Source organism: Amblyraja radiata, chromosome 6, assembly GCF_010909765.2.
Source record: "Amblyraja radiata isolate CabotCenter1 chromosome 6, sAmbRad1.1.pri, whole genome shotgun sequence".
NCBI lineage: Eukaryota > Metazoa > Chordata > Chondrichthyes > Rajiformes > Rajidae > Amblyraja > Amblyraja radiata.
The window spans coordinates 55,477,550-55,504,900 of NC_045961.1; the positions used below are offsets into that span (position 1 = coordinate 55,477,550).

Below are 27,351 nucleotides of genomic sequence, written 5' to 3' on the forward strand. Positions count from 1 at the left end.
CGTAAAATATTATATTGCTACAAAGATGATTCTAGTAAAAGTTCTCAGCAGCTGGTCTAATATTAGTTTACACTCGGTGTGGACTTTATTTTGTTTGTACGTATTGAATTTAGTATTTTTGCCCCTCTGTTTTTTCGCCTCTTTTGCTGTTCATTATGGAACTGTTATTTTCATGGTGAAATAGAAGAAAGAATAAATTACGTATAATGAGATACCACAATAAAAATCATTCATTACAATTTATTGTTCCAAATTATAATCCTTCGTGTTCCCTTTGTGTGATCCCAGATCTATTTCTAAATGAACTATTATGTAAGTGTTGTTTATAATGAATGATTAATTATTCATATTTGACTCGGCTGCAAACATGGCCCTTTATTTTGCTGGCATAAACATACATTTCAAATAGAAATAGTTTCCAAATAGCAATGAGTTTAATAAAACAATTCTACCCCAATGAAATGTAAAAGTACAACATCATTCTTTGCTCAATCATAATCCAATACATTCCACATTTTATATACATCTGCAACACTGAACTACCTCACTCAAAGCAAGTGTCAGTTATGGTGCAATACCATAGGGTTTTCTGGCCTTTGGAGTTTTACATAGAACACAGATCAGTACAGCACAAGAACATACTGGGGAACTGGAGAAGCAAGTGGATGACCTCCGGTTCGTCCGAGAAACGGAGTCGTTCCTTGACAAGTCCTACAGTGCGATTGTTACACCTAAGGTACTGGAAGAGAGAAGGTGGGAGACAATGAGAAAGGGAGGGAAGCATGGAATGCCAACGTCCCCGGGTGTTGTACCTCTTGTAAACAGGTTCACCCACTTAGAAGCTGTCGGGACAGAAGACGTGTTTACACTGAGCGGCGGACTGGCTTGCGATGCGAATAGGGCTGTTGAGCCAGAACCAAAAAGGCCTAAGGCAGGCAACGCCATTGTAGTGGGAGACTCCATTGTGAGAGGTACGGACAGGGGTTTCTGCGGCAACAGACGGGATGCGAGGATGGTGTGCTGCCTTCCTGGTGCCAGGATCCAGGATGTCACGGACAGAGTGCAGAAAATCCTCAAGGGCGAAGGGGAACATCCGGAAGTGGTAGTGCATGTCGGCACAAACGATGTCGGAAAGAAGGGGACATCTTGACACGAAGCTGGGGGGCAGTGTTAGCTGTGAGGAGGATGCTAGAAGGCTGCAAGGTGACTTGGATAGGCTGGGTGAGTGGGCAAATGCATGGCAGATGCAGTATAATGTGGATAAATGTGAGGTTATCCACTTTGGTGGCAAAAACAGGAAAGTAGATTATTATCTGAATGGTGGCCGATTAGGAAAGGGGGAGATGCAACGAGACCTGGGTGTCATGGTACACCAATCATTAAAAGTAGGCATGCAGGTGCAGCAGGCAGTGAAGAAGGCGAATGGTATGTTAGCATTCATAGCAAAAGGATTTGAGTATAGGAGCAGGGAGGTTCTACTGCAGTTGTACAGGGTCTTGGTGAGACCACACCTGGAGTATTGCGTACAGTTTTGGTCTCCTAATCTGAGGAAAGACATTCTTGCCATAGAGGGAGTACAGAGAAGGTTCACCAGACTGATTACTGGGATGTCAGGACTTTCATATGAAGAAAGACTGGATAGACTCGGTTTGTACTCGCTAGAATTTAGAAGATTGAGGGGGGATCTTATAGAAACGTACAAAATTCTTAAGGGGTTGGACAGGCTAGATGCAGGAAGATTGTTCCCGATGTTGGGGAAGTCCAGAACAAGGGGTCACAGTTTAAGGATAAAGGGGAAATCTTTTAGGACCGAGATGAGGAAAACGTTTTTCACACAGAGAGTGGTGAATCTGTGGAATTCTCTCCCGCAGAAGGTAGTTGAGGCCAGTTCATTGGCTATATTTAAGAGGGAGTTAGATGTGGCCTTTGTGGCTAAAGGGATCAGGGGGTATGGAGAGAAGGCAGGTACAGGATACTGAGTTGGATGATCAGCCATGATCATATTGAATGGCGGTGCAGGCTCGAAGGGCCGAATGGCCTAATCCTGCACCTATTTTCTATGTTTCTATGCACTTCGGCCAATTAATTGTATATTTTATCCTTGCATTTGACCTCCTTAAATGCAACATCTCACTTGCTCAGATTGAATTCCATCTGCCATTTCTTTGCCCTTCTTCTTGGACTTTGCCAAGATGAACTCTTATCCACCCGCACATAATCCATATCCCTCCTTTCCCTGCATATCCATGTGCCTATCTAAAAGTCCCTCAAACACCACTATTGTATCAGCCTAGAGCCACAATCCCTGGCAGCATGCTCCAGGCACCTACCACCCCGTGCAAAAAATGACTTGCCCGCACATCTTCTTTAAACTTTGCCCCTCTCACCTTAAAGCTATCCTCTCTTGTATTTGATCTTGTCCATCCTGTGAAAATGGTTCTTACTGTCTACCTTATCTATGCGTCATAATTTTATATATTTCTATCAGATCTCCCCTCAACCTCTGGCATCCCAGAGTAAACAATCCACCTCTCCCTGTAATAACCTGCAATCCAGCAGCACTCTGCACCTTTTCCAAAGTTCCACATCATACCTGTCGGTAATTGCGCAACCAGAACTGCATGTGAGACTCTAAGTGCCACTATCTCTTTTTCTTGCCACTGTTTCTTTAATTTTAACTTGGAAACTATATGTATAAAATCTAATTTTCAAAAAATGTAATTGTTCTATTGTCGGTACACATGACAATTCAACACTCTCGACTTGAAAAAACACATTTGTTGCCTAGATCTGGCTGATTCCTTTCAGCTGTAAAACAGTCAGAGGGGCAAAATTTCCCCCTTTGCTGTTGCAGGGATTCAGAATGGGGTAAAGAGCTTCCGTAAATTTATGATAAAAGGAAACTAAAACTGCCATTTTCTCAGCATCATAAAGTACAAGCATTCCCCCCGTGTAATTCAAATAAACTCCAACCCGGTTCAGTTTTCCCTTGACGTTAACTTTTAGTGCTATGTTGTTATGCCATGCCGTACATTGGTCACAACTACATTCGAGAGACCACGATACATTGTTGCGACCCAACCAACATTTGCCTTTTCTCGGTATGGACGAGTAAGCAACTCCAATCTCCCAGTCCATCTTGTTGTTCACCACCACCTCCCAGTAGTGGTAGCCAAATGTAAAACCTTGAGATCCAAGCACATATAAAGTGTCATCAAATCGTTTGGGACTGTACGGAGCCTTTATGACTTCATCTGTGTAGCGTACGATGGTCCGATCTTCAGAAAGGATAAGGTTTTCATTTGCAGTTACAGGATCAAGAGTAATAGTGGTTGCATCTGTATATTGGAAAAAATAAATAATTATCCAAACTAAATGCTTACAAACAAATATATTCAATAACACCATATTATTCTATAATTCCTGTTCATAAACAAAATACCAAATAAAATATATTATGGTAAAAAACTCAAAGAAACATTATCTGTCCATTCCCTCTACAGATGCTGCCCGACCCATCGAGTTCCTCCAGCACTTTGCATTTTTCTCAAAATTCCTGCATTTGCAGTTTCTTTTGAGCCCAACTGTTAAACATTTTGGATATCCTAAGAGGACAGGTACAAGTTTAGCTTTTGAGTTGACAAAGCTTCTTGTTTATCCTAGATATGGTACCAGCTAAGTATCAAAGATGAGCATCACAACTTTCCATATAGGGAGTTTGCTATTTCAGTCTCTGTGATAAATAGAGCCAAGACCTTCCTGGAGGCAGATCAGGAGTGTTCACATAGTTCTCACTTTGTCATTGCATATATCTCCTCTACACAAGCTGTGAATGTTAGTGGAAGAGATCTCAAAGTAAGCGTTTGGGTAGATAGGGTAGATAGGCATAAATAGGGTAGACAGTCAGAACATTTTCCCCAGATGAAAAAATCAAATACTAGAGGACATAGCTTTAAAGTGAGAGTGGCAAAGTTTAAAGGAGATGTGCGGGCCAAGTTATTTTACACAGAGGGTGGGTGAGTGTCTGGAATACGTGTTGGTGGGCAGATATGACAGTGGCATTTCAGAGATATTTGGATAGGCACATGGATATATAAGGAGGGATATGGATCATGTGCAGGCAGATAAGATTTGATGTTTGCATTATGTTAGGCACAGACATTGTGGGTCGAAGGGCCTGTTCTTATGCTGTCCTGTTCTATGTTCTGCATTCTATGTAAAGGAATTGACGCCCAAAAAGAAATACATCTCAAATATTACTGAAAAGATGTGCTTTTGTTATTTGAGTAGAGATGGAAGACCTCTGAACATCTTATGATAATGCACCCCACGCCAATGATAAATGATATATTCATGTAACACTAGAAATTTATTGCTGACATTTCATTACTGTGAATTATTGCTACTATCCACAAAGCTTTAAAATGAAATATGAACATATAGTCTTTGTTGAATAATGAGGTTTTGACTGAAATAATTGGTTGGTGTTTCGCGGGTGCTCTGGTTTCCTCCCACACTCCAATGACGTACATGTTTGTAGGTTAATTAGCATCGCTAAAATTGTAAAAATGTCACAAGTGTTAAGTGCTCTTCAGCCCAACTTCTAACTGTTGGAAACCCTTATCCACCTATTGAACCATAACTCCCAGTATAACATATTACACATAACATAGGAACTGGAACAGTACAGTACAGGAACATTCCCTTTGGCCCACAATGTCCTTCTCGAACATGATGCCAAGATAAATTAATCTTGTCTACCTGCACATGATCCATATATTTCCATTCTCTACATTTCCATGTGCTTATCTAAAAGCCTTTTAAATGCCACTATTGTAATAGCCTCCACCCGTGCTACAAGTTCCTGGCACTCACCAACCCCCGTATAGAAGAAAATAATGCCCCTCGTCTTAAGGTTTTATTTTAAAGTTACGCACTCATATCTTTGACATTTCCACCTTGGGAATAAGATTCTGACTGTCTACCATATCAATGCCTCTCATAATTTTATATACTTCTATCAGGGCTACCCTCAGACTGATGTTCCAGAGAAAACAATTCAAGGTTGTTCAACCTCTCCATGTGGATAATATCCCCGATCCAGGGTTCATTGAGGTAGCAGGTGGCTTTGTGAAGTTCAGAAGTCATGTCTTCAGACTGCAGATATTCATATTGAAAAACTACTGTATCATTGAAAGATACTGTATGTATGGAAACAGACTCGTCGGCCTACTGAGTCCATGCCGATCATTGATCACCCATTTACACTAGATCATAAACACTGGGAGCAATTTATAGAGGACAATTAATCTATGCACCCGGAATAGACGCAATATACTGGAGCAACTCAATGAGTCAGGCAGTATCTCTGCAGAAAGAGGATAGGTGATGTTTCGTGTTGGGTCTAACACATCCAATTTCTCCAGAGATGCTACCTGATCCACTGAGTTTCTCCAGCACTTTGTGTCTATCCTCGGTATAAACCAACATCTGCAGCTCCTTGTTTCAACGATCTACAAACCCGCATGTCTTTGGGATGTAGGAGGAAATTGGAGCAGCTGGAGGAAACCAATGCAGTCACGGAAAGAACGTGCAAACTCCACACAGGCTGGACCTGAGGTCATGATCAAACCTAGGTCTCTGGCACTGTGAGGCAGCAGCTCTACCCATTACACCACTGTGTCACCCAATAATATCTCACTTTCATTACTGTATTTTCTTTCAAATTCCCCTTAACATTATATTACAGAAATATAAATGTTTAAATTGTTTAAGAGTTAGGAGGTTTGCCTGACCGCAAATGAAAATGCTCAGACTCACATGCCAGGAGAGCTTTTCTGACAGAAATGTCATTCTTGGACAAACTGTTGGAGAATTTGCTAATTGTCTTCATCAAAGAAGAAAGTTTTCCATCATCAATTACAATGTCATGAATATCCGGCATCTGATTATTCAGCAAGGAATTAATGCTACAAAAAAATTAACATATATAAAACGTTACAGTGAAAAGTAGATACAGTTAGAAATTGAGCGTCACCCAACTCACCAAGTACCCAGTGTGTAAGTTATATACAATACATAGAACATAGAACAGTACATGCTGAACATGATGCCAAGGCCATCTCTTGTCGACCTGTGCATAATCCATATCCCTCCATTCTTTGCATATCCAAGTGTCTATCCAAAAGCATGTTAAATGTCACTACCATATCTGCCTCCACCACCACATTCAGCAGCATGTTCCAGGCACTCACAACCTTCTGTGTTAAAATTTAAAAGAAATCACCATGAAATCTCCTTTAAACTATGCCTCTCTCATCTTAAGGCTCTGCTTTGTAGTATTTGATTTTCCATCCTGAGGAAAAGGTACTGAGCATCTAGCTTATCTATATACCTGTCATAATTTTATATGCTTCTGTTCCCGCAACCTCTAGCGTTCCAGAGAGACAATCCAAACTCCTACCTCTCCTTGTAGCTAATACCCCCTAATCCAGGCAACATTCTGGTAAACCTCCATTGCACCTTTTCCTAAGTCTCTATATACTTCCTGTAATGGGATGACCAGAACTGCACACAATATTTTAAATGTGTCCAAATCAAAGTTCTACAAGCTGCATTGTGACATTCTGACTCTGTTAGTCGATGTCCAGTCCTGAAATGCCACTATAGGGAGCTATAGATTTGAACCCCAAGATCCCATTGCACATCACTGCTGTTCAGGGTCATGCCATTATTTGTATATTTCCCCCGAACATCTGACCTCCCAAAGTGCAACACCTTGCACTTGCTCGGATTAAACTCCATCTTCCATTTTTCCACCTGTTTCTGCAGCTAAAAAGAGGTGAAGTCTGCACTCTAGGTATGTGCTAGGAATATTAATTGTGCAAAAAGCTGGAAAAGAGAGGTGGGACAAACCTAGCATGTAATTGGGTGATAGATCAGCCATGATAGAATGGCAGAGTAGACTCGATGGGCTGAATGATTTAATTCTGCTCCTATGGACATGATGCAGGAGTGGGAGAATCTGATTGGCAGTTGGGTGAAATGAGTGGCAAAGGCTAGAGATGAAAGGGGTCCCATAGGGAGAGAAGAGTGAAACGTAAAGCCAGAGGGAGGAATATACAACATTCTAAACTTCACCTTGGTTTATGTCTGTGGACAGGTCCTGACCTAAAATGTTGCCTGTCCATACCCTCCACAGATGCTGCCTGTATGACCCGCTGAGTTACACTAGCACTTTATGTTTTGCTCAAGACTCTATTCTCTTGTATCTCCTGACTTATGTGTCTCTTGACTTAATTCACTGTGAATGAATGAATGATACTTTATGTGACGATAAAATATCATTCATTCATTCATTCATTCATTCATTCATTCATTCATTCATTCATTCATTCATTCATTCATTCATTCACTTCTCTCAGTGACTTATGACTGCTTTTGTTAAATGAACCATTTCTGCTCCATGTCACACTAAAGCCCTTGTCCCATTGTACGAGGTAATTCACGAGTTCTCCCGTGTTTTCCCCTGATTCGAACTCGGAGAATGCCCGTAGCGGGTCCCTAGGAGTTCGTGGATGCCTCGTAGCAGCTCGTAATGCTAACAGTAGGCATAAAAAGTAACCATTTTTTTCATCACGAGTATTTTTTTACTCGTGGACATTTTTTGCAGGGATGAAAAAACGTCACGAGTTACCTGAGTACCTACCGTTAGCATTACGAGCCATTACGAGACATCCACAAACTCCTACAGACCCGCTACGGATTTTCTCCGAGTTCGAATCAGGGTAAAACTCGGGAGAACATGTGAATTACCTTAAGGTTATAAAGTGTTCAATCTATCTGGATGAGAAGGTGGTGTGAGATACCTGTAGGGGTAGTCTCTGATTGAATTTGTTTGATACCAGGTAGGTTTAAGGTGAGGGAGGAAAGACAAAAGGAACTTGAGGAATACCTTTTTTACACAAAAGATTGTAAGTAAATCAAATGAGCTGCGAGAGGAGGTATTTGAGGCGGGTACTATCACAACATTGAACAAATATTTGGACAGGTACATGGATAGGCTTAAAGGGATATAGGCCAAATGCAGGCAGTGAGTCTCAATTAAATGGGGCATGTTGATCAGCATGGGCAAGTTGTGACGAAGGGCCTGTTTCCACACTGTATGACTATGACTCTATGACTCGAGAACTCAGCATAGTGTCAAATAAGGTTCAAAGAATATACACTATGGCAAAACAATTAAACATTTAGCAGCTGGGAGAGAGCTTGTCACATCAGTATAACCATGCACAAAGAGAGCTATGTTCCAGACAGACAGGAACCAGACAGCGTGAACTTACAAACTGCAAATGCATTATTAAAAACTGCCCTACATTGACTAGATGATATCCAACTATAACTCACCAGGCCTTTTCCTGCCCCATCTCTCTTCCAGCTTTTTCTCCCGGCCCAAAACAATATATCACCTATCCATGTCCTCCAGAGATGCTGCTTGAACCACTGAGTTACTCCAACACTTTGTGTCTTTTTTAAACTATTTAGTACACGTTCTCACCTGAATCCCCTTCCTTTCTAACTCTACAACTGCTTATGGTGGTCTTTTGACACTAGAGAGAAACATAGGCCAAGTGCAAAATAGAACAATTTCACCGTGTTTTTTACTTTAATAAACCTGCCTGTGTAATCAAGACTTAAAGGAAGACATTTGTATGAATTTCACTGCTAAATAAGGCCCACTTTTTTTGCTTTCCCATTGACCTACTTTTGAAACCGAGTTGAGACTCTACATTTTAACAACTTGGGACTTGCGTCATAAAAGATGGTGCCATAAACTTGGCGACTCTTGTGTACTGCCTCAGTGTAATCTTACACTTTTGTACTAAAGTGCGATTGGGCCTTTTAATGCAGAAAAGGAATATCACAATAAGACTTTTAATGCAGAAAAGGAATATCACAGTACCGAGGTCAATAATGTACCATTGGACCTTGAAGACAAGATGGAATTAGTGAGGAAATGGTTTAAAGAAGGGTCCCGACTCGAAATGGACAAACAAGCTTTTGGGTAAGGACCCTTTTGTACAGAGGGAAGAAAGGTACAGTCCGAAAAGGCTCTGTAAAGAGTCCAGACCTGAAATGTCACCTGACATTTCCCTCCATAGATGCTGCCTGATCCACTGAGTTTCACCTGATATCTTCATTCATTAGTGACTGTTTATTGAATTAGTTTCTTGATTTGATTAAACTATACAATTTTAATTTAGTTTTAATGTATAATTATACATGTATTTCATTTTGAAAGAAAAATTTGGGTAGATCCATCTTCTTTGAAACTATAGTGATGTCACTTTTAATTTATCCCAATAAAATGTACTCCATTCCATCAAGAAGAATTCAAAAAGATCCTTTAATTGATTTTTGTGGTGGACAGGATTCAGGTGTCATATGTTTGATTTTACGTTTTGATTGATTTGTTGTCTTCTTTCAGACAACAATTTTTTTTTGTTGCTTTTATTAATCTCAATTCATTTAATTTTGTAGAGATACTTAATGGTTACACAATTTCTCAGTCCCATTCCCCTGCCCAAGATAACATTACAGGCTTGTGGTGCACAAGACATATTGCAAGAAAATCCTTCCATTTCTAAGCCTACACACTTGTTTCAATATTTCGTACGGAGGAGGTATGGTTTCGTTTCATAAGGGCATGGATTTGTAGGGTCATATTCAAAGAGAGATATTGCATGGAAACAGGTCCTTCTGCCCGCCGAGTCCCTGCTGACCATCAACCATTCCTTTACATTAATCCCACATTAATTCAATTTTTTTATTTCCCTCCATACTCATCAACTCAGATCAGGAAAAATGTATTCAGTCAGAGGGTGGGGAATCTGTGTAATTCATTGCCACAGATGTGGAGGCCGTCATTGGAATTTTGTTTTCGTGGAAATTGATTAATTAGTAAGGGCATCAAAGATTACAGGGAGAAGGCAGAAGAATGGGGTTGAGAGGGGAAAATAGATCAGCCATGATCAAATGGCAGTGCAGACACGATGGGCCGAATGGCGTAATCTGCTCCTGTGTCTCATGGTTTTGATTTTGTCGGTCACCTACACACAATTGACCAAGAGCCAACTAGCCTACCAAGGTGTGTATGTCTTTTGGGATATAGGAGCAAACTGGAACACCCAGAGGAAACATACGCACCACAGTGACAACGTGCAAACTCCACACAGACTGCATCCAAGGTCAGGATTGAACCCAGATCTCCGGCGCTGCGAGGAAGCAGCTCTACAGCTCATTTGGACAGGAACATGGATAGGGAAGGTTGAGATACTTTTTCACTCAGACAGAATAAGCTGCCAGAGGATTTAGTTAAGGCAGGTACTATAACAATATTTGAAAGATATTTGGGCATAAACATGGATTGGGAAGGTTTACTGGGCAAATGGGACGAGGACGTTGTGTAAATTCCAACAGAACATTTTGCCAACTGAGTGTGTAAGAGAATTTTATAGAAGCCTGAAACTGGGCAAAGTTAATCTTTCATGAGAAGATCAATTAAATTTGTTTCATTGGGCTATCCCTCGATATCACTGGATAGGTTTGTTTAGTAAAGGCATCAAAGGTTACAGGGAGAAGACAGGAAAGGTTAAAAGTGTGCTGACAACAGTTCAGGATATGTACGTTCCTGTTAGAGTGAAGGTCAAAGCAGGCAAAGGTAAGGAAGCTTGGCTGATGAGGGAAATTGGGGCATTGGTCAAAAACAAGGAGGATGCATGGGATAGGTATAGGCAGCTGGGATCAAGTGCATCCCTGGAGGAGTTTTGGGAACTGAAGAGTAAACTGAAAAAGGAAATCAGAAGGGCAAAAGTGGGCCAGGAGATAGCTCTAGCGGGTAGCAATAAGGACAATCCTAAAAGATTTTATAAATACATAAGGGGGGAATGGGTAACTAGAGAGAGAGTGTAGTTGGGACATGTTGGCCAGTGTAGGCAAGTTGGGCCGAAGGGCCTGTTTCCACACTATATCACTCTATGACTATGAATGGATGTGGGTCAAATGTGGGCAAATGCAGCTTTATAGGACTTTCATTAGGCTGCATTTTATGTATTGTACAGTTCTGTTCGCCCCATTACAGGATGGATGTGAAGGCTTTAATTTAGTCAGAATCGAACTCTGGTCTCTGGCGCTTTGAGGCAGCAGCTCTATCAGCTACCAGTGATGCTTATATAGTTTAGAAAGAAAAATGTATTCTGAACACCATGGTTTTTTTTTTTTTGCAGTCATTAGCTCCGTCAGACAACCCGCAAAGTGTAAGTATTAGTTGGCAATATTGGCAAATGCATGCTGTGAATGCAATTAATCCACATCTGTTTACAATAGAGCTGCTGTAATTATGTTCCTGAGCCCTGTCACGAGTGCATGATATTTTCAAGCAAACAATGGGAAAGAGTCAAGAGTGAGTGACTGAGGAACTGTTGAGTTAATTCCCCAATCAGCGTGTATAGATTAGATGGGGCATTTTGGGCAACATGGGTTAGTTGGGCTGAAGGGCCTGTTTCCGTGCTGTATAACTCTAGGACTCTATAGTGACGAAGTGGAAATGGTCGAGAGTTTCAAGTTCTTTGTCGTAAATATCACCAGCAATCTGTAGACACGAGGAGGTGCCAGATTACAGAAAAAGACACAAAGTGCTGGAGTAACTCAGCAGGTCAAGTAACATCACTGGAGAACATGGATAGACGACTTTTCGCATCGGGATCCTTCTTGAGACCCTTGATTGGAAATGCACAAAACATTCCAGCTATGCCTAATCAAGGTTTTAAGCGGCCTTTTCACGGGGCGACTTGACGCAAGAGTTAACCGGAGTTTAACATCGTGGGAACCTCGTGCGATAACAGTACGGCATTCGTGGACCACCGTGGACCACCGTAGCGCTAACGGCAGGTCATCGTGTAACTTGGTCACTCGGGAGAAAATTCAAGAAAGTTTGAATTTCTCCAAGAGTGACTTGTACACTTGTGGTTGAGCATTGCAACATTATATGAACGTAGTGGCCAGTGCGATATCCGTAATAACTCTTGCGGGTACCGTGGGAACTCCTGCGAACGGTGAACCCGGAAGCTGGACAGAGGGGACAGAAGGTGAGTAAAAATTATCTTCTGTGGGATTGAATTTAAAAAATAAATAAAAATAAAGATTTGCATCCGCATATGGACATCAACTTATTCATGAGTTATGTTAATGAGATTCAAGAAAATAACTATAATCTTTAAAAGGGACTTTAAAAGGGACTTTACTGAAAGGTTACGCATTTTTATGATCCGTGAGAAATTTTTCACATGTACTTCTTTGAGAGATACAGGTCGGAGTCCTCGGGTCCAGGGGTCCGGAACGCTACCAATCAATGTTGTACAGAGACCCGTGTAAGGAGTGAACTGCACATGCTGGTTTAAACCGAAGACAGACACAAAAAGCTGGAGTAACTCAGCGAGTCAAGCAGCATCTCTGGAGAAAAAAAGCTGATGTTTCGGGACGAGACACATCTTCAGACTCAATTCCGATTAGGCTGTCTGAAGAAGGGCTCCGATTCGAATCGTCACCTATTCTTTTTCTCCAGAGATGCTGCCTGACCCGCTGACTTACTCCAGCTTTTTATGTTTTTCTTCCCAGATCTGACTTACCTGCTGAGTTACACCAACATTTTGTGTCCTTCTGTTCGTATTAACCAGCATTAACCAGCATCTGCAGTTCCTTTAGACATTACCTAACTTCAGATTTTAGAGATATAGCGCGTGGGAACTCCTGCGAACGGTAAACCCGGAAGCTGGACAGAGGGGACAGAAGGTGGTCTCAATATCGACAAGGGAACATGTGTCCTTCGAGGACGTCCCACCTAATTGTCATTGTTGGATAATCTTTTTAACAGGAACACTTGCAGAGATGGCTCCCAGAAAATCTCAAAGAAAGGGGGTAAAGCGTGTCAGAGATGTTTTTGCCATGTTGCGCTATTCAGTTTCTATATTGTTTCAGTTTCTATATCTATATTGTTGCTCTATTCAGTTTCCCAGGGGGTCGGGACGGGACTGGAGTTGGGAGGGAAAGGTGGGGGAGTCGAGGGAGAGGAGGGGGAGACAGATGGGGGTGTCTTCATTTACTGGCGGCGGGTGTCTGTCACTGAAACAGGCAGGTGAGATTTCACATCCACCTTGTGTGTGCCTCTCTCTCTCTCTCCCTCCCTCTTACACAGGCTGAGAGACTCTGCCTCTGTGAGTGTACGTCTCTTTCTCCCCCTCTCCCACACACAGTAAGACCGAGGTACTGTGCTCAGTCCATCTGTGTCTCCCACATACACAGTAAAATATGTCTCCAAATGAGCCAATTCAACCAAGGGAGGATATATATAGTGTGTGAAAAAAAAGTTACATCATTTGTGTCACGTGTAGTTCACGATGTTCATTCAAGATTTAACGCGAAAGCTCGGGAAACGGACAAGTCACTCGCACAAATAACAGAAATGCCGAGTACCGTGGGAACTCTTTATCTACCCCCCGTTATATCATGCGAGACTCGTGCTGGACCACGACCTCTTCACTCTGGTGACATCTTGCGTCAACTCGCCCCGTGAAAAGGCCCCATAAGAATGTTTTACCAAGACCTCCGTGCTCTCCTATTCTATGCCCTAGCTGAATAAAATCATGCATCCCATCTCTCTATTTCACTACCCAATCTGCCTGCACTGCCATCTTGAACGATCTATGCACATGGACATCAAGATCCCTTTGTTCCTCAATGCTTCCAATGGTGCAACCATTCACGCTCTACGTCCTACCCTTATTGTTCACTTTATCAGGCCGACCCCTGCAACTCCGACCTAGTGCCGCCACCTATGGGCCTGTTCGGCCAAGTTAAGAATCTACACTTTGAACTTTGAACTTGAAGGATACTAGATGGCACGGGAAATGTAGTGACTCTTGTGTACTGCCTCTGTGCAATTTATTATTCTTCTACTCTTGAACTTAAGTATAAAAGGAATTTCACTGATCCTAGGTTCATCTGACAAAGTACTTACTAGACCTTTCAAAACAGTTTCTCTCAAACCTATCAGGATTAGGGGCAGCATGGTGGTGCAGCTTGGAGATCTGCTGCCTCACAGATCCAGCGACCCAAGTTCAATCCTGATTTCTGGTGGAGTGTTTTAGAAAGATCACGGAACTGAGAACAATGAGGAGCTGGCACAGAAGAGAAGAGAAGGCCTTGGAAAGATTAGCCGTGATTATATTGATTGGTGGGTCAGGCAAGAGAATGGAAATTACCAATCTCTGCTCCTATTTCTTTTTGTCCTGTCCATACTCTACTGTTTATTTGATAATCCCATTTTAAGATTCATTTTAAGAACCTGCCTCAAATGCTTCCTATGTTAAGGAGATATTGAGGAGACATTTGAGAGAGGTGAACAAGATAGAAAATGGTAGATAACAGGTGGGATACAAGGATTAGAGGACACAGATTTGAGATAGAGGTTGAAGAGAAAAGCATTTGTTTTATGCCTCACATGGTAATGATGGCAACTCGCTACCTATGAGTGATAAAGGAGAGATAGAAACATAGAAACATAGAAAGTAGGTGCGAGAGTAGACCACCAGGTCCGTCGAGCCCGCACCGCCATTCGCTCATGGCTGAACACTAAACAGACACACTTACCCACAAACAGTAGACACAAGACACAGAACACAAGACACTACCCTCCCCTTTATACCGCTATCACCCCTCTCCACCCCAAGAACCTCGTGATCTCCTGGGGGAGGCAAAAAACCGGATAAAAACCCAGGTCCAATTCGGGAAAAAAATCCGGGAAATTCCTCTCCGACCCCAATCCAGGCGATCGACACTTGTCCAGGAGATCACTCAGGTCTTACTATACTAACCATACCTAGGTCCATATCCCTGCCCTCTCCCCGTAGCCCCTTATCCCCTTGGCAGCTAAAAAAACATCTATTTTAGTCTTAAATATATTTAAAGTTTCTGCTTCCACTGCTCCCTGGGGCAGTGAATTCTATAAATTAACCACCCTCTGGGTGAAGAAGTTCTTCCTCATCTCAGTTTTAAAAGAGCCCCCCCTTATTCTGCAACTATGTCCCCTAGTTCTAGTTTCCCCGATCATTGGGAACATCCTCGGTGCATCCACCCGATCAAGGCCCCTCACGATCTTATATGTTTCAATGAGATCGCCTCTCATTCTTCTAAACTCCAAAGAGTAGAGTTCCAGCCTACTTAACCTTTCCTCATATGTCAATCCCCTCATTGCAGGAATTAATCTTGTAAACCTTCGCTGCACTGCCTCCAGGGCTAGTACATCCTTTCTTAAGTATGGACCCCAGAACTGTACACAGTATTCCAAATGTGGTCTCACTAATACTGTGTACAGCTGCAGCAAGACCTCCGTGTTTTTATACTCAATCCCCCTAGCAATAAAGGCCAAAACTCCATTGGCCTTCCTGATTGCTTGCTGCACCTGCATACTAACTTTTAGTGATTCATGTACTAATACCCCTAGATCCCTTTGCGTTGCATTACAACGCAGCTCCTCCTCATTTAGAAAATAACTTGCCCTATCATTTTTTTTCCCAAAGTGAATGACTTCACATTTATTAGTATTAAATTTCATCTGCCAAGTTGTTGCCCACTCACCTAGCTTATCTATATCCTTTTGCAGACTCTTCCTATCCTCCTCATCCCCTACTTTTCCTCCCATTTTTGTATCGTCCGCAAATTTTGATATATTACACTTGGTTCCCTCCTCCAAATCATTTATATAAATTGTGAACAACTGAGGTCCCAGCACCGACCCTTGTGGAACCCCGCTAGTTACCGGTTGCCATCCCGAGTATGAACCATTTATCCCCACTCTCTGCTTCCTATTTGTTAGCCAATCCTCTACCCATGCTAATATATTACCCCCAATCCCATAATTTTTTATTTTTAGCAATAGTCTCTTATGTGGCACCTTGTCAAAAGCCTTTTGGAAGTCCAAGTATACCACATCCACCGGTTCCCCTTTATCCACCCGGGTTGTTACTTCCTCAAAGAATTCGAGCAGATTCGTTAAACAGGACTTCCCCTTCACAAAACCATGCTGGTTCTGTCCGATGAAGTCATGTTTATCCAAGTGCCCCGTTAGTGTTTCTTTAATAATTGTCTCTAACATTTTACCCACCACCGATGTTAGACTAACCGGTCTATAGTTACCCGCCTTCTGTTTACTTCCTTTTTTAAATATAGGTGTTACATTGGCCATTTTCCAATCCACTGGGACCGTTCCTGCCTCCAGGGAGTTTTGGAAAATTATCACCAATGCATCCACAATCCCCACCGCTATCTCCCTCAAGACCCTTGGATGTAATCCATCAGGCCCAGGGGATTTATCAATTTATCAATGATCAATGATTTTGGAGTACATTTAATAGATCTGAATAAAGGTCCTGACCTGAAACACGCTTGTTCCTCCAGAACTTTGTTTAGCATCCCCATACATTTCTCATTGAATCATTAAGTTTTTAGAAAAACATTCCCCTTTCCCTCATCAAGCCTGTGAAGATTTTGTTAAAACAAATACCTTTTGAAAGTAAAAAGGATGCAACAGCAAAATTGCATCACCCTCTTTGTTTTGCTCAAGATTCCAACATCTGAAGTTCCTTGTTTCGCTAAATTGAATGGATCGTTGAATTGAAATAAACTTGCAGGACTACAGGGATGGGATGGGGGAATGGATTCGACTGAACTGCCCTGTTGAGAGCTGATGGGACACAATGGGCCAAATAGTTTCCATTATGATTCTATTGCTACATGGAGGAAATAAAATTAATCAAAAAAGGCTGGCAGAAGTACAATGGGACACGGAGTGAGGGGGTGCAGCTCAGTGGGTGAGGAACATCTCTAGAGAATATGGATAGCTGATGTTTCGGGTCAGGACCCTTCTTCATACTGGAAACGCCACCTGCCCATGTTCTCCAGAAATGCTGCCTGACCTGCTGAGTTACTCCAGACCTTGAAGTCTCTTTTTATAAACCTGCATCTGTCGTTCCTTGTGTCTCCAGAACTACTATGAGATTGGCCTGAATGAACTTGAAGCAAACCTACAATTCACCATTCTATTTAGTAAATTGTACTAAATAGCAGCTGTTATATGGAACAAGCTGCCAGAGGAGGTAGTTGAGGGAGGCACGATAACAACATTTAAAAGACACTTGGACCGGTACATGAATAGGAAAGGTTTATAGGCCAAATGCCTTTATAGGAAAATGAGACTAGCTTAGATAGGGCATCTTGATTGGCATGGACGAGATGGACCAAAGAGCCTTTTTTCACGCTGTATGACTCTATGACGTGGCAGAAAAGTGAACTTTGGATTGTGCAGGCTCTTTAACTGTATTTGGTAAAACTATTAGATGTAATGAATTTCTTACCGATGTTCATTGCAGTTTGCTCCCTAGAAGAAAAAAACAAAGAGTTTAATTTTCTCTCCAATAAATTGAAAATTGAAAAGAACATTATCTATTAAGATATAGAAACAAGGAACTGTAAATTCTGGTTTATGAAACAAAGACACAAAGTGCTGGAGAAAGTCAGCGGATCAGGCTGCATTCTTGGAGAACATGAATAGGTGACATTTCAGACCCGAAACTTCACCTATCCATGTTCTTCAGGGATGCTGCCTCTCACTGAGTCTTTATTATCCATAAGTTGGCATCAAAGCGAAAACAGACTCCTCAAAGTTACCTTTAAAAATCTGAATGAATCACTTTGATTTAATATGGTGTTTATGTGCAGAATGGCTCTTTTTATATCATCTAGCTCTTCCAGCCAGTCTTTGGTCTGTGTTTCAACGTACACTGTGGCAGCCTGTTGATCGGCTTCAATGAACCGCAAAGTCTGCTGTTCGTCATCTTCAACAAGGGCTTTAATTCCCTTATAATGGTGCACAGCCTTCTCTAGATATCCAGAAAATGCACCCTACATGAATCGATAATCCAAAAAGGACAACATTTCAGTTTTCTTACTCATAAATAACCAGATTTTTAAAACATTCAGCATGGAAACAGGCCTTTTGGCCGGCCGAGTAAACGCCAACCATCAATCACCCGTTCACACTAGTTCTATGCCATTCCACTTTTTCATCCACTCCTTACAAAATAGGGGCAACTTACAGAGGACAATAACTTACAAACTCACATACGTATCTTTGAAATGCGGGAGGAAACCGGAGCACCCGAAGGAAATGCATGCGGTCACAGGGAGAACATGCAAACTCCACACAGACAGCACCCAAGGTCAAGGTGAATAAGTGGGATAACGTAGAATTGGTGTGAATGGGTGATCAATGGTCAGCGAGGATGCAGTGGACCTGTTTCAATCATTCAATCAATCAATTAATCAACCAGAAGACAGACACAAAAAGCTGGAGTACTGGGCCTGTCCCACGATGCGAGTTCACCCAAGAGCTCTCCCGAGTTTAAAAAAAATCAAACTCGTGGTACCTCATCACGAGTATTTTTTGACTTTTGGAAATTTTTCATACTGTTGAAAAAACTTCACAAGTTTCTGCGTTTCCCGAGAGCCTGGCGTTAGCATTACGAGCCGTGATGAGATATCCACGAGCTCCGACGTACCCACTACTAACATTCTACGTACTTAACACGAGTTTGATTTTTTTTTAAACTCGGGAGAGCTCTTGGGTGAATTCGCATCGTGGGACAGGCCCTTAACTCAACGGGACGGGCTCTCGTTTTCCTTATCCCTAACTAGTCAGAAACATCACCAATTCCTTCTCTCCAGAGATGCTGCCTGTCCCGCTGAGTTACTCCAGTTTTCTTGTGTCTATCTTCGGTTTAAACTAGCAAATGCAGTTACTTCCCACATAATTAATCAACCAGACTCATCCAATTCTCAATTTTATTTTAGAGCAGGAACAAAAGGCAAGACAAATGCATTAGAATCAACCTTTAGAATTGTATGATAATATTGTGATTAATCTGGCTTGGCAATTTAGTGTTGGGATTAATGAAATTAAATTCAATGCCATTGAGTTTCTTGTCCATCATACAATGGCACCGCAGTTGTCACCTTACATTATGTGACACTCTTGATAGAACCAGGGCCTCTCAAGCAATCTACTCAATCCATCCCCAGTCCAATAGATGTTTCTGGACCAGTTTTCAATATATTCTCCACTTTTTAATAAAAGTAAGTGTTAAACAATGACATATTCTGCATTCATAGTTTAAAGACATAAAGCATCTCACGATTCAAAGGTCAATAGTGATTTCTTAAGCTTCTTCTAACCTTAATAATCCTTTAACACTCAATGGTAGCTGACCTTATACACATCCTGACCACCATATATGCTCCTCTAATAAAACATAGAATAGTACAGCACAGGAACAGGCTCTATGGCCCACAATGTCTGCACCGAACATGATGCCAAGTTAAATAAATCTCTACTGCCTGCACATGATACATATCCCGCCATTGCCTACTTATACATGTGGCTATCCAACAGTCTCTTAAATTCCACTATCGTATCTGCCTCCACCACCACCCCTGGCTGCACGTTCCAGGCACCCACTACTCTCTGTGTGGGAAAAAAACCTCTCAACTAAAGGTATGCCCTCTAGTCCTTGACATTTCACCCTGCGAAAAAGATTCTGACCGTCTACCCAATCTATGCCTCTCATAATTTTATATACTTCTATCAGGTCTAAGAGATTAAGAGACAAAAAAAACAGAACAATCAAATGCTTTACTTCTTACCTCAACCTCTGTCTGATCACCAGGAAACCAATAACCAGTCTATCCAACCTCTCCTTTTACAAAAAGCCCCAAATCAAGCACATTATAGTAAACATATTTTACGCCCACCATAGCGTCCACAACCTTCTTGTAATGGAGTGACCAGAACTGCACGCAATACTCCAAATACAGCCTAAACAGTTCCATAGTTCATGTCATAGGAGCAGAATTTGACCATTCAGCCAATCGATCCTATTCAATCATGGCTGATCTATCCTTCCCTCTCAACCCATTTTCCTGCCTCTCCTCATAACCCCTGATACCCTTACTAATCAAGAATCTGTCAATCTCTGCATTAAAAATACTCAATGATTTGGCTGCCACAACAGTATGTGGCGATGAATTCCACGGATTCAACAACCTCTGACTAAAGAAATTCCTCTTCGTCTCCTTTTTATTTTATTCTGAGTCTATGCCTTTTGGTCCTACACTCTCCCACTAGTGGAAACATCCCCTCCACATCCATTCTATTCACTATCCGGTAGATTGCAATGAGGTCCCCTATCATTCTTCTAAACTCCAGCGAGTACAGGCCCACAGCTGTCATACGCTCATCATACATTAACACAATAATGCGTGGGATCATTCTCGTAAACCTCCTCTGGACCCTCTCCAATGCCAGCACACCCCTCCTGAGATATGGGGCCCAAACTGCTCGCAAATGCAGTCTGATCAGCGCATTACTCAGCATTACATCCGTTTTTATATTCTGCTAGACCAAGTGCAGACCCGTTGTGTCTGCTCCCCCAACGTGATTCCACCACTCATCCGTTCCCCTAACGCAGGCCGTTCCTCCAACGCATTATTCCACCACTCACCCATAGCCCACAACTGCACAGGCGTAGCTCATTTCTCCTCATCTCCCAGCACTCCCTCCTCCTCCTCTTCACCCTCCCTCTTCAATCCCTAGAGAGGAAGGGGGAGTAGAGAGGGAGGGGTGGAAGAGAGGGAGGGGGTCATGGAGGGGGGGGGGGTAGAGAGGGAGAGAGGGAGGGGGTGGCGAGGGAGGGGAGGGTAGTAGAGAGGGAGGGGGAAGTGGATAGAGAGGGAGAGGGGCAGGGAGGGAGGGGGTAGAGAGAGAGAGAGAGGGTAGAGGGAGAGGGAGTGGGCAGAGTGGGGGGGGAAACGGAGGGTAGAGAGGGAGAGGGCGAGGGAGGGAGTAGAATGGGAGGGGGTAGAGAGCGAGAGGGGTTGAGTGGGAGGGGGTAGAGAGGGTAGGAGTGAGGGTAGATAGGGAAGGAGCATCTCCACCCCTCCCCATCTCCCTCCTCCACTCCCCAACCCATTTCCCTCCTCCTCATTTCCCTCTTCCTCCTCCCCTCACTCCCACTCCCTGCCCCAGGACCTACCCATGTCGTAGAGCAGCACCAGGGCCTGGAACTCGGCCTGGTTCTCGTACTCGGCCCGGCCCTGGCTGTAGACTCCAACCGTCAGCTCAGTCGCTATCTGGGCTGAAGTCCAGGCCCCGACTTCATCTCCGGGCTCGTCCCTGACCCAGGACCCAGGCTCGTCCTGGCGACTTCTTTCTCGGCCCCGGTCACAGCCCCATCCCAAGCCCTGGGCTCAGCCCTCACTCCAGCTCGAGCACCAGGCTCAACTCTGGCCAGGGCTCGCCACCCTCGTCACTGGGCGTCGGGCGTTGGGTGCCGGCAGCCGCTTCCATGCGAGCGCAGGAATGCCCCTCCCTCCCAGAGTGTCCCGTCCTGCCTTGCGAGTGCATTGTGACGTCACGGGTTTTATATCCGAAAAGGGCAAGTTTTCGGGCTGTTTTTAAAACTTTAAACGATTAAAAACTTCCCAAACGGTGGGAATGCAATGGGAAGATGTTTATCGCCTTGACGGGAAAAAATGTGAGTAGAATGTGTGAAAATGGGAAGGCTGTGGCCTAGCGTTTGGAAGAAAATAGGAATTAACCAGATATATACACACACACACACACACACACACACACACACACACAAAGACGGAGTTTTAGTATTATAGAGATAAAGCGGCTATAATGTCCAATAATGTTATCTTAGTTGAACATTTAAATGTAAAATGTACGCAAATCCAATCTTCTTCAAAAAGTTATGTTTTTGCTTCATCTTGATGATTTAAAAACAAGTTATGAATGACCAAAAATTATAAAAATGCAATTACTTTTCAACTGAACACTTACTAACACATGGCAATTTAGCTCCCGTAGTCGTTTGACAGCCTCTTCTGCTTTTGTCCTCTTTAGATTAAGCTGTTTCATATTTTCTGTGAAAGTCAGCTGATAAGAACACAAAGAAAATTAATGACCGCACTCATTAACAACCTGATATTGATGCAAATCCTGAGTAGTATTATATTGTCTCAACAAAAGACAATTGCTTTACAATGATGCCCTCATGAAGTGCAGAATCTTAGAAGAGATTTTCAAAAAAAGCATTTAGTTAGTGGTAAAAAATGGTTTGTGCTCCTTCAGATTTTACTTTAGACTTTAGAGATACAGCATGGAAACAGGCCCTTCGGCTCACCGAGTCTGTGCTGACCAGTGATCACCCCATACACTAACACTATCCTACACACTACGGACAATTTATAATTTACAGAAGCCAATTAACCCACAAACCTGTACGCCTTTGGGAGGAAAAAGGAGCACTCGGAGAAAACCCACGAGGTTGCAAGGAGAATGTACAAAGTCCATGCAGACAGCACCCATAGTCAGCATTAAACCCGGGTCTCTGGTGCTAAGGCAGCAGCTCCAGCACTACGCCACTGTGCTGCCCTATGCTAAGGAAATGCATCCTATAATATCTTCAGCTTGTCATAGAGTCATACACGCCGAACAAGATGCACCATCTATGCTGCTCCCACCTGCCCACGTTTGCCCCATATTCTTCTAAACCTTTCCTTTCCATAATTTGTTAAGTTCCATATTTAGTTAAGGTTGTAACATACTCGATGAATTCATCAAACTATACTGGTGACTTATACTGTACGGTTTGAATTCTTGACTGTGGAGGAGGAGGAGGTGGTTTGCATGGGAAAATAATTAATACATTTCAATGCCTTAATTGATCTCATATGTACAATAAAAAAAACAATCATAAATGTTTGAGGCCAGATTGCTTACAGCTTGAAAACTAGTTTGGCTTTACAATTGATCTCAAGCACCTACCATTCAGAATAAAAATAATGCTGGGCTCAAGGGAATGAGACAAGGAGTAATACAAAAGACGTTTTTTTAAAATCAACTCTCCTGATTCTCATGAATTGGGAAATAAATGAGAATGTCACAATAATTGGATATGTATTTCTATGTTTCTCGAGCACCGTGGGTGCCAATCTTTCTGAAATGTCATTCAATGGTTGAATTTACACACCTTGAGCTGCTTGCAAAATTGAGTTGCACTGTTCCACATTAGCTGCATATGCAACTCAGGAATATACAGAAAGGCATTTGGCAATATTAATAACCCCTTACTTTTGACGCCCTGTTTTATTGCTTCATTTTTGTTTATATTGCTTGTTATTTTTCTAACTTCCACTTCCTATATTTCTCTATTTGAACATATTTGGCCTTAAAGTCATTTTGTTCAAAGTATTTGCGAAAACATTTGTTTGGAACTTTAATCATGTTCCATGCAGAGGATTAATTTCACTTTTGAACCTCAGGAAAGAGATACATTGACCTTGGAAGGGTACAGACTGGCTTAGCAGAATCTTAAAGAGTAAAATTTCAAAGAGAAAATACACAAACTTGTTTTGTATTTCCAATAGGTTCAGGAATAATCTGACATATGTTTGAAATAAAGCCATTTGAAGGGTAGATAGATAATTGCATCTGGTGAGTAAAATTCAGGACTGGAGAATATAATTTAGGCATTGTTTCAAAAAGCTTCTTCTAACACAATATCACTCAGCTGAAGTGCGGTAGAAGACTGATGGATTTAGGGTAAAGATAGTAAAGTATAAACTTAAGAGAATAATCAGTAAATGCAGTTAACACAGAGATTTGGTGTAATCTAATTGAATAGTGGTAAGGGTTGCAGGCCATGGCTGACAGTGACAGACTGAAAGCCACAGCCTGTCCCTGTGTAACCAACCTTTGCACAATGGTGCAGCAATAGAGTTGCCGTTTACCAGAATTATGCCTATATTTGGGGGTATTAGCTTCATGGTGAAGTTGGACAGGCTTGCTGTGTGCGAAGGAACTGCACATAGATAAACTGCAAAGATAGACACAAAGTTCTTGAGCAAATCAGTGGGTCAGGCAGCATCTCTGACATGGATTGCTTTCTCTAGAATGTCGAAGGTTGAGAGGAGACCTGATAGAAGTATATAAAATTATGAGAGGCACAGATAGAATAGCCAGTCAGAACCTTTTTCTCAGGATGGAAAATCAAAGACTAGAGAGCATAGTTTTAAGGAGAGAGGGGAAAAGGTTAAAGGAGATGTGCGGGGCCAGTTTTTTTTAACATAAAGGGCGTTGGATGCCTGGGTATGAATTGCCAGGGATGGCGTGGAGGCAGATATAATAGTGACATTTAAGGGGCTTTTGGATAGGCTCACGGATATGCAGGGTATGGAGGGATATGGATTGCGTGCAGGTAGATAAGAGTTGGTCTTGGCATTATGTTTGGCACAGACATTATGGGCAGAAGGGCCTGTTTCTGTGCTGTGTGCTATACCCGTCTCAATTACGTGACCTTACGTCACACTCACCTGGATTTCCTTTTTTGCTTCTTCTATGGTCAAGATCGAGTGGTTCCTGTGCTTCCCCATAATGCTGCAAAGACTGCAGATGCTTACACGGTCTTGCTTGCAATAAAGCTTTAGGATTTCCTTGTGATCTTCACATTTCTGCAGAAACACTGCTTCCATGGGGTCGACCAAAACATGATCCTTCAACGATGCTCTTTCACTGTGTGGGCGAAGGTGGGTTACACAAAAGAAAGTCTCGCACTGGATGCAGCTCATCGCCGCCGGCACTGGCTCGTCAAAACAGTAGTCACAGACTGTTTTCCTTTCCTGTGATTTTGATAGGTTTTCGACTTTTGCGATGAGCTGAGGATTTTTAAGCAATCTTGGCTTTTCAACGAACTCGACACGACATTCTGGGCAGATATAATTGTCAGCGGGCAGCTTGTGCTTCAGGTGATCTTGGATGCATTTGAGGCAGAAGCTGTGATTACAGTTTAAAGTCACTGGATAGGAAAACACCTGCAGGCAAATAGAACAAGTAACTTCATCTTTGTAACCATTGGCCTGTCTCAGATATCCAGCCATAGTGACCCTATAACAAAATGGAGAGAAACCCACTATTTATATGCTCATGGGATAAACCATTTCTCCACACCCCAAATTACTTGTACATATCGGAAAATGTAGTTATGTTTCAACTGCTTTTTCTTTATAATTGTAAATATTTCTTTAAAAATATACAAATTTGTAGATGTATCATAGATTACAAGAATTATATTACAGATGCATTCCTCCAAAGAGAATGGTTTAGTCTACAGTTGTCCATCTCTATTTACATACAGTCAGCAGTTGGAAGATTCAACTCAATAAATAATTGATATTTGTTTTAATTAAATGTAGTGTGCTATGACATAAAATCTAGGATTGTTGATCGTGCAGTTTTTAAAACATGCAGGGAAATGTTAATAAAAAGATGCAAGAGTAATAATCATCGAAAAGTTTCGGAAGATATTAGTATTGTTTTTTTATTGTCACATGTACTGAGATACAGTGAAAAGCTTTTGTGTGCTATCCAATCATGCCAGATCTTACTATACACAAGTGCAATCATACTGTACACCTGTACAACAGGTAGTGGAAAAGAGAAAAATACCAGAGTACAGAATATAGCTTTAAATATTGTAATGTTACAGTTCCAGAGAAAAGGTCCAATGTCCGCAATGAGGTAATTGGGAAGATCAGAACTACACCCTAACTCCTAGCTTATTGGGAGAATAGTTCAGCAATTTGATAACAGTGGGAAAGAAGCTGTTTAAGAAGGAACTGCAGATGCTGGAAAATCGAAGGTAGACAAAAATGCTGGAGAAACTCAGCGGGTGAGGCAGCATCTATGGAGCGAAGGAAATAGGCAACGTTTTGGGTCGAGACCCTTCTTCAGACTGAAGAAGCTGTTCCTGAATCTGGTGGTACTTGGTTTCAAACTGTTATATCTTCTGCCCCACATGAGAGGGGAAATGAGGGAATGACTGTAGTGAAAAATCTACTTGATTATGTTGTCTGCTTTCCTGAGTCAGCGTGAAGTGTAGATTTAGTGAATAGTGGGGAAACTGGTCTGTGTGATGGACTGGTCAACATCTACAACACTCGGCAATTTCTTGTTATCTTGGGCAGAGCTGTTTACCAAACCAAGCTGTGATGCAACCTGACAGTAAGCTTTCTACAGTGCATCTGTAGAAGTTGGAAAGAGTCATTGGAGACATGCATAACTTTTTTAGAGGAAGTAGAGGTGTTTGTGTGGTTTTTCGACCACAGCTAAAATGTGGTTGGTCCAGGACAAATTGTTGGTGATATTTACACCTCGGAACTTGAAGCTGTCGACTCTCTTCACGTCAGTATTATTGATGCTGACTGGGTCATGTACTCCACCACACTTCCTGTTTTGCAGATAGTTGGATATTGTAGAATCACTTTACGTAAAACAGACAAGTAAAGGGGCGGCACGGTTGCGCAGTGGTAGAGCTAGAGACCCTGGTTTGATCCTAACTATGGGAGTTTATACTTTCTACCTGTGACCGCGTGGGTTTTCTCCAGGTGCTCCAGTTTCCAACCACATTCCAAAGACGTGCAGGTTTGTTTATTAATTGGCGTCTGTCAATCGTCCCGAATGTGTAGGATCGAACTTGTGTACGGGTGATCGTTGGTCAGCGCAGACACAGTGGGCCTGTTTCCACGATGTTTCTCTAAACATTAATGTACAAAACATTAAAATTGATAAACTATAAACATACAAAGTAGATGTTCATGTATTAAATGCCTACTTGCATTAATGGTACTTGCTGAATTACCTCTCATGCAAAGTAATTGGTACTACAACTGACCATAGTATTCCAGCTTAAGTCAAACATATTAGCCTGGCTCCTCCTCCTGTTAACTATTCAATTATGGCTATTTGTGACTTTCCATAATACAACACTTTGTACTTATCTGCTTTAAACTCCATTAGCCATTCCTCACCCCACTGCTCCACTGATCAAGAGCCTTTTGCACTTCTTGATAGCCATATTCACTGTCTGCCATACCACCTAATTTAGTGTCATCTGCCTTGCACATTTCATCTAAATCGTTAATATAAAACACAAATAGCAATGGACCTAGTACCAATCTCTGAGGCACACCACTAGTCACAGGCCTCCAGTCCGAAGTGCAACCTTCCACTATCACCCTCTGCTTTCTTCCAGGAAGCTAATTCTATGTCCAGCTAAGCCCTCCCAGAATCCCATGTGATTTAACCTTTCAGAGCAGCCTACCATGCAAAACCTTATCAAA

General features: G+C 42.2%; 1 protein-coding gene across 1 annotated transcript; it reads right to left on the minus strand.

Annotated features, from left to right (window-relative positions):
* Nucleotides 1-2,073: 2,073 nt before the first annotated feature.
* On the minus strand, nucleotides 2,074-25,111 carry LOC116974450 (E3 ubiquitin/ISG15 ligase TRIM25-like). The gene is made up of 6 exons (XM_033022897.1): nucleotides 24,547-25,111; nucleotides 22,013-22,108; nucleotides 17,782-18,015; nucleotides 17,469-17,491; nucleotides 5,821-5,969; nucleotides 2,074-3,338 (listed from the first exon to the last, which is right to left on the minus strand). Exons 1-6 carry the CDS (start codon nucleotides 25,108-25,110, stop codon nucleotides 2,785-2,787), a joined length of 1,620 nt encoding a protein of 539 aa, XP_032878788.1. The 5' UTR covers nucleotide 25,111; the 3' UTR covers nucleotides 2,074-2,784.
* Nucleotides 25,112-27,351: the final 2,240 nt, after the last annotated feature.

Coding starts and splice junctions, on each gene's coding strand:
- LOC116974450 (XM_033022897.1), bottom strand. CDS start 25,110: ATGGCTGGATATCTGAGACAGGCCAATGGTTACAAAGATGAAGTTACT. Junction 22,109..24,546: donor AAGCAAAAAAGGAAATCCAG/GTGAGTGTGACG, acceptor TGTTCTTATCAG/CTGACTTTCACAGAAAATAT. Junction 3,339..5,820: donor CAGAAAAGCTCTCCTGGCAT/GTGAGTCTGAGC, acceptor TCCAATATACAG/ATGCAACCACTATTACTCTT.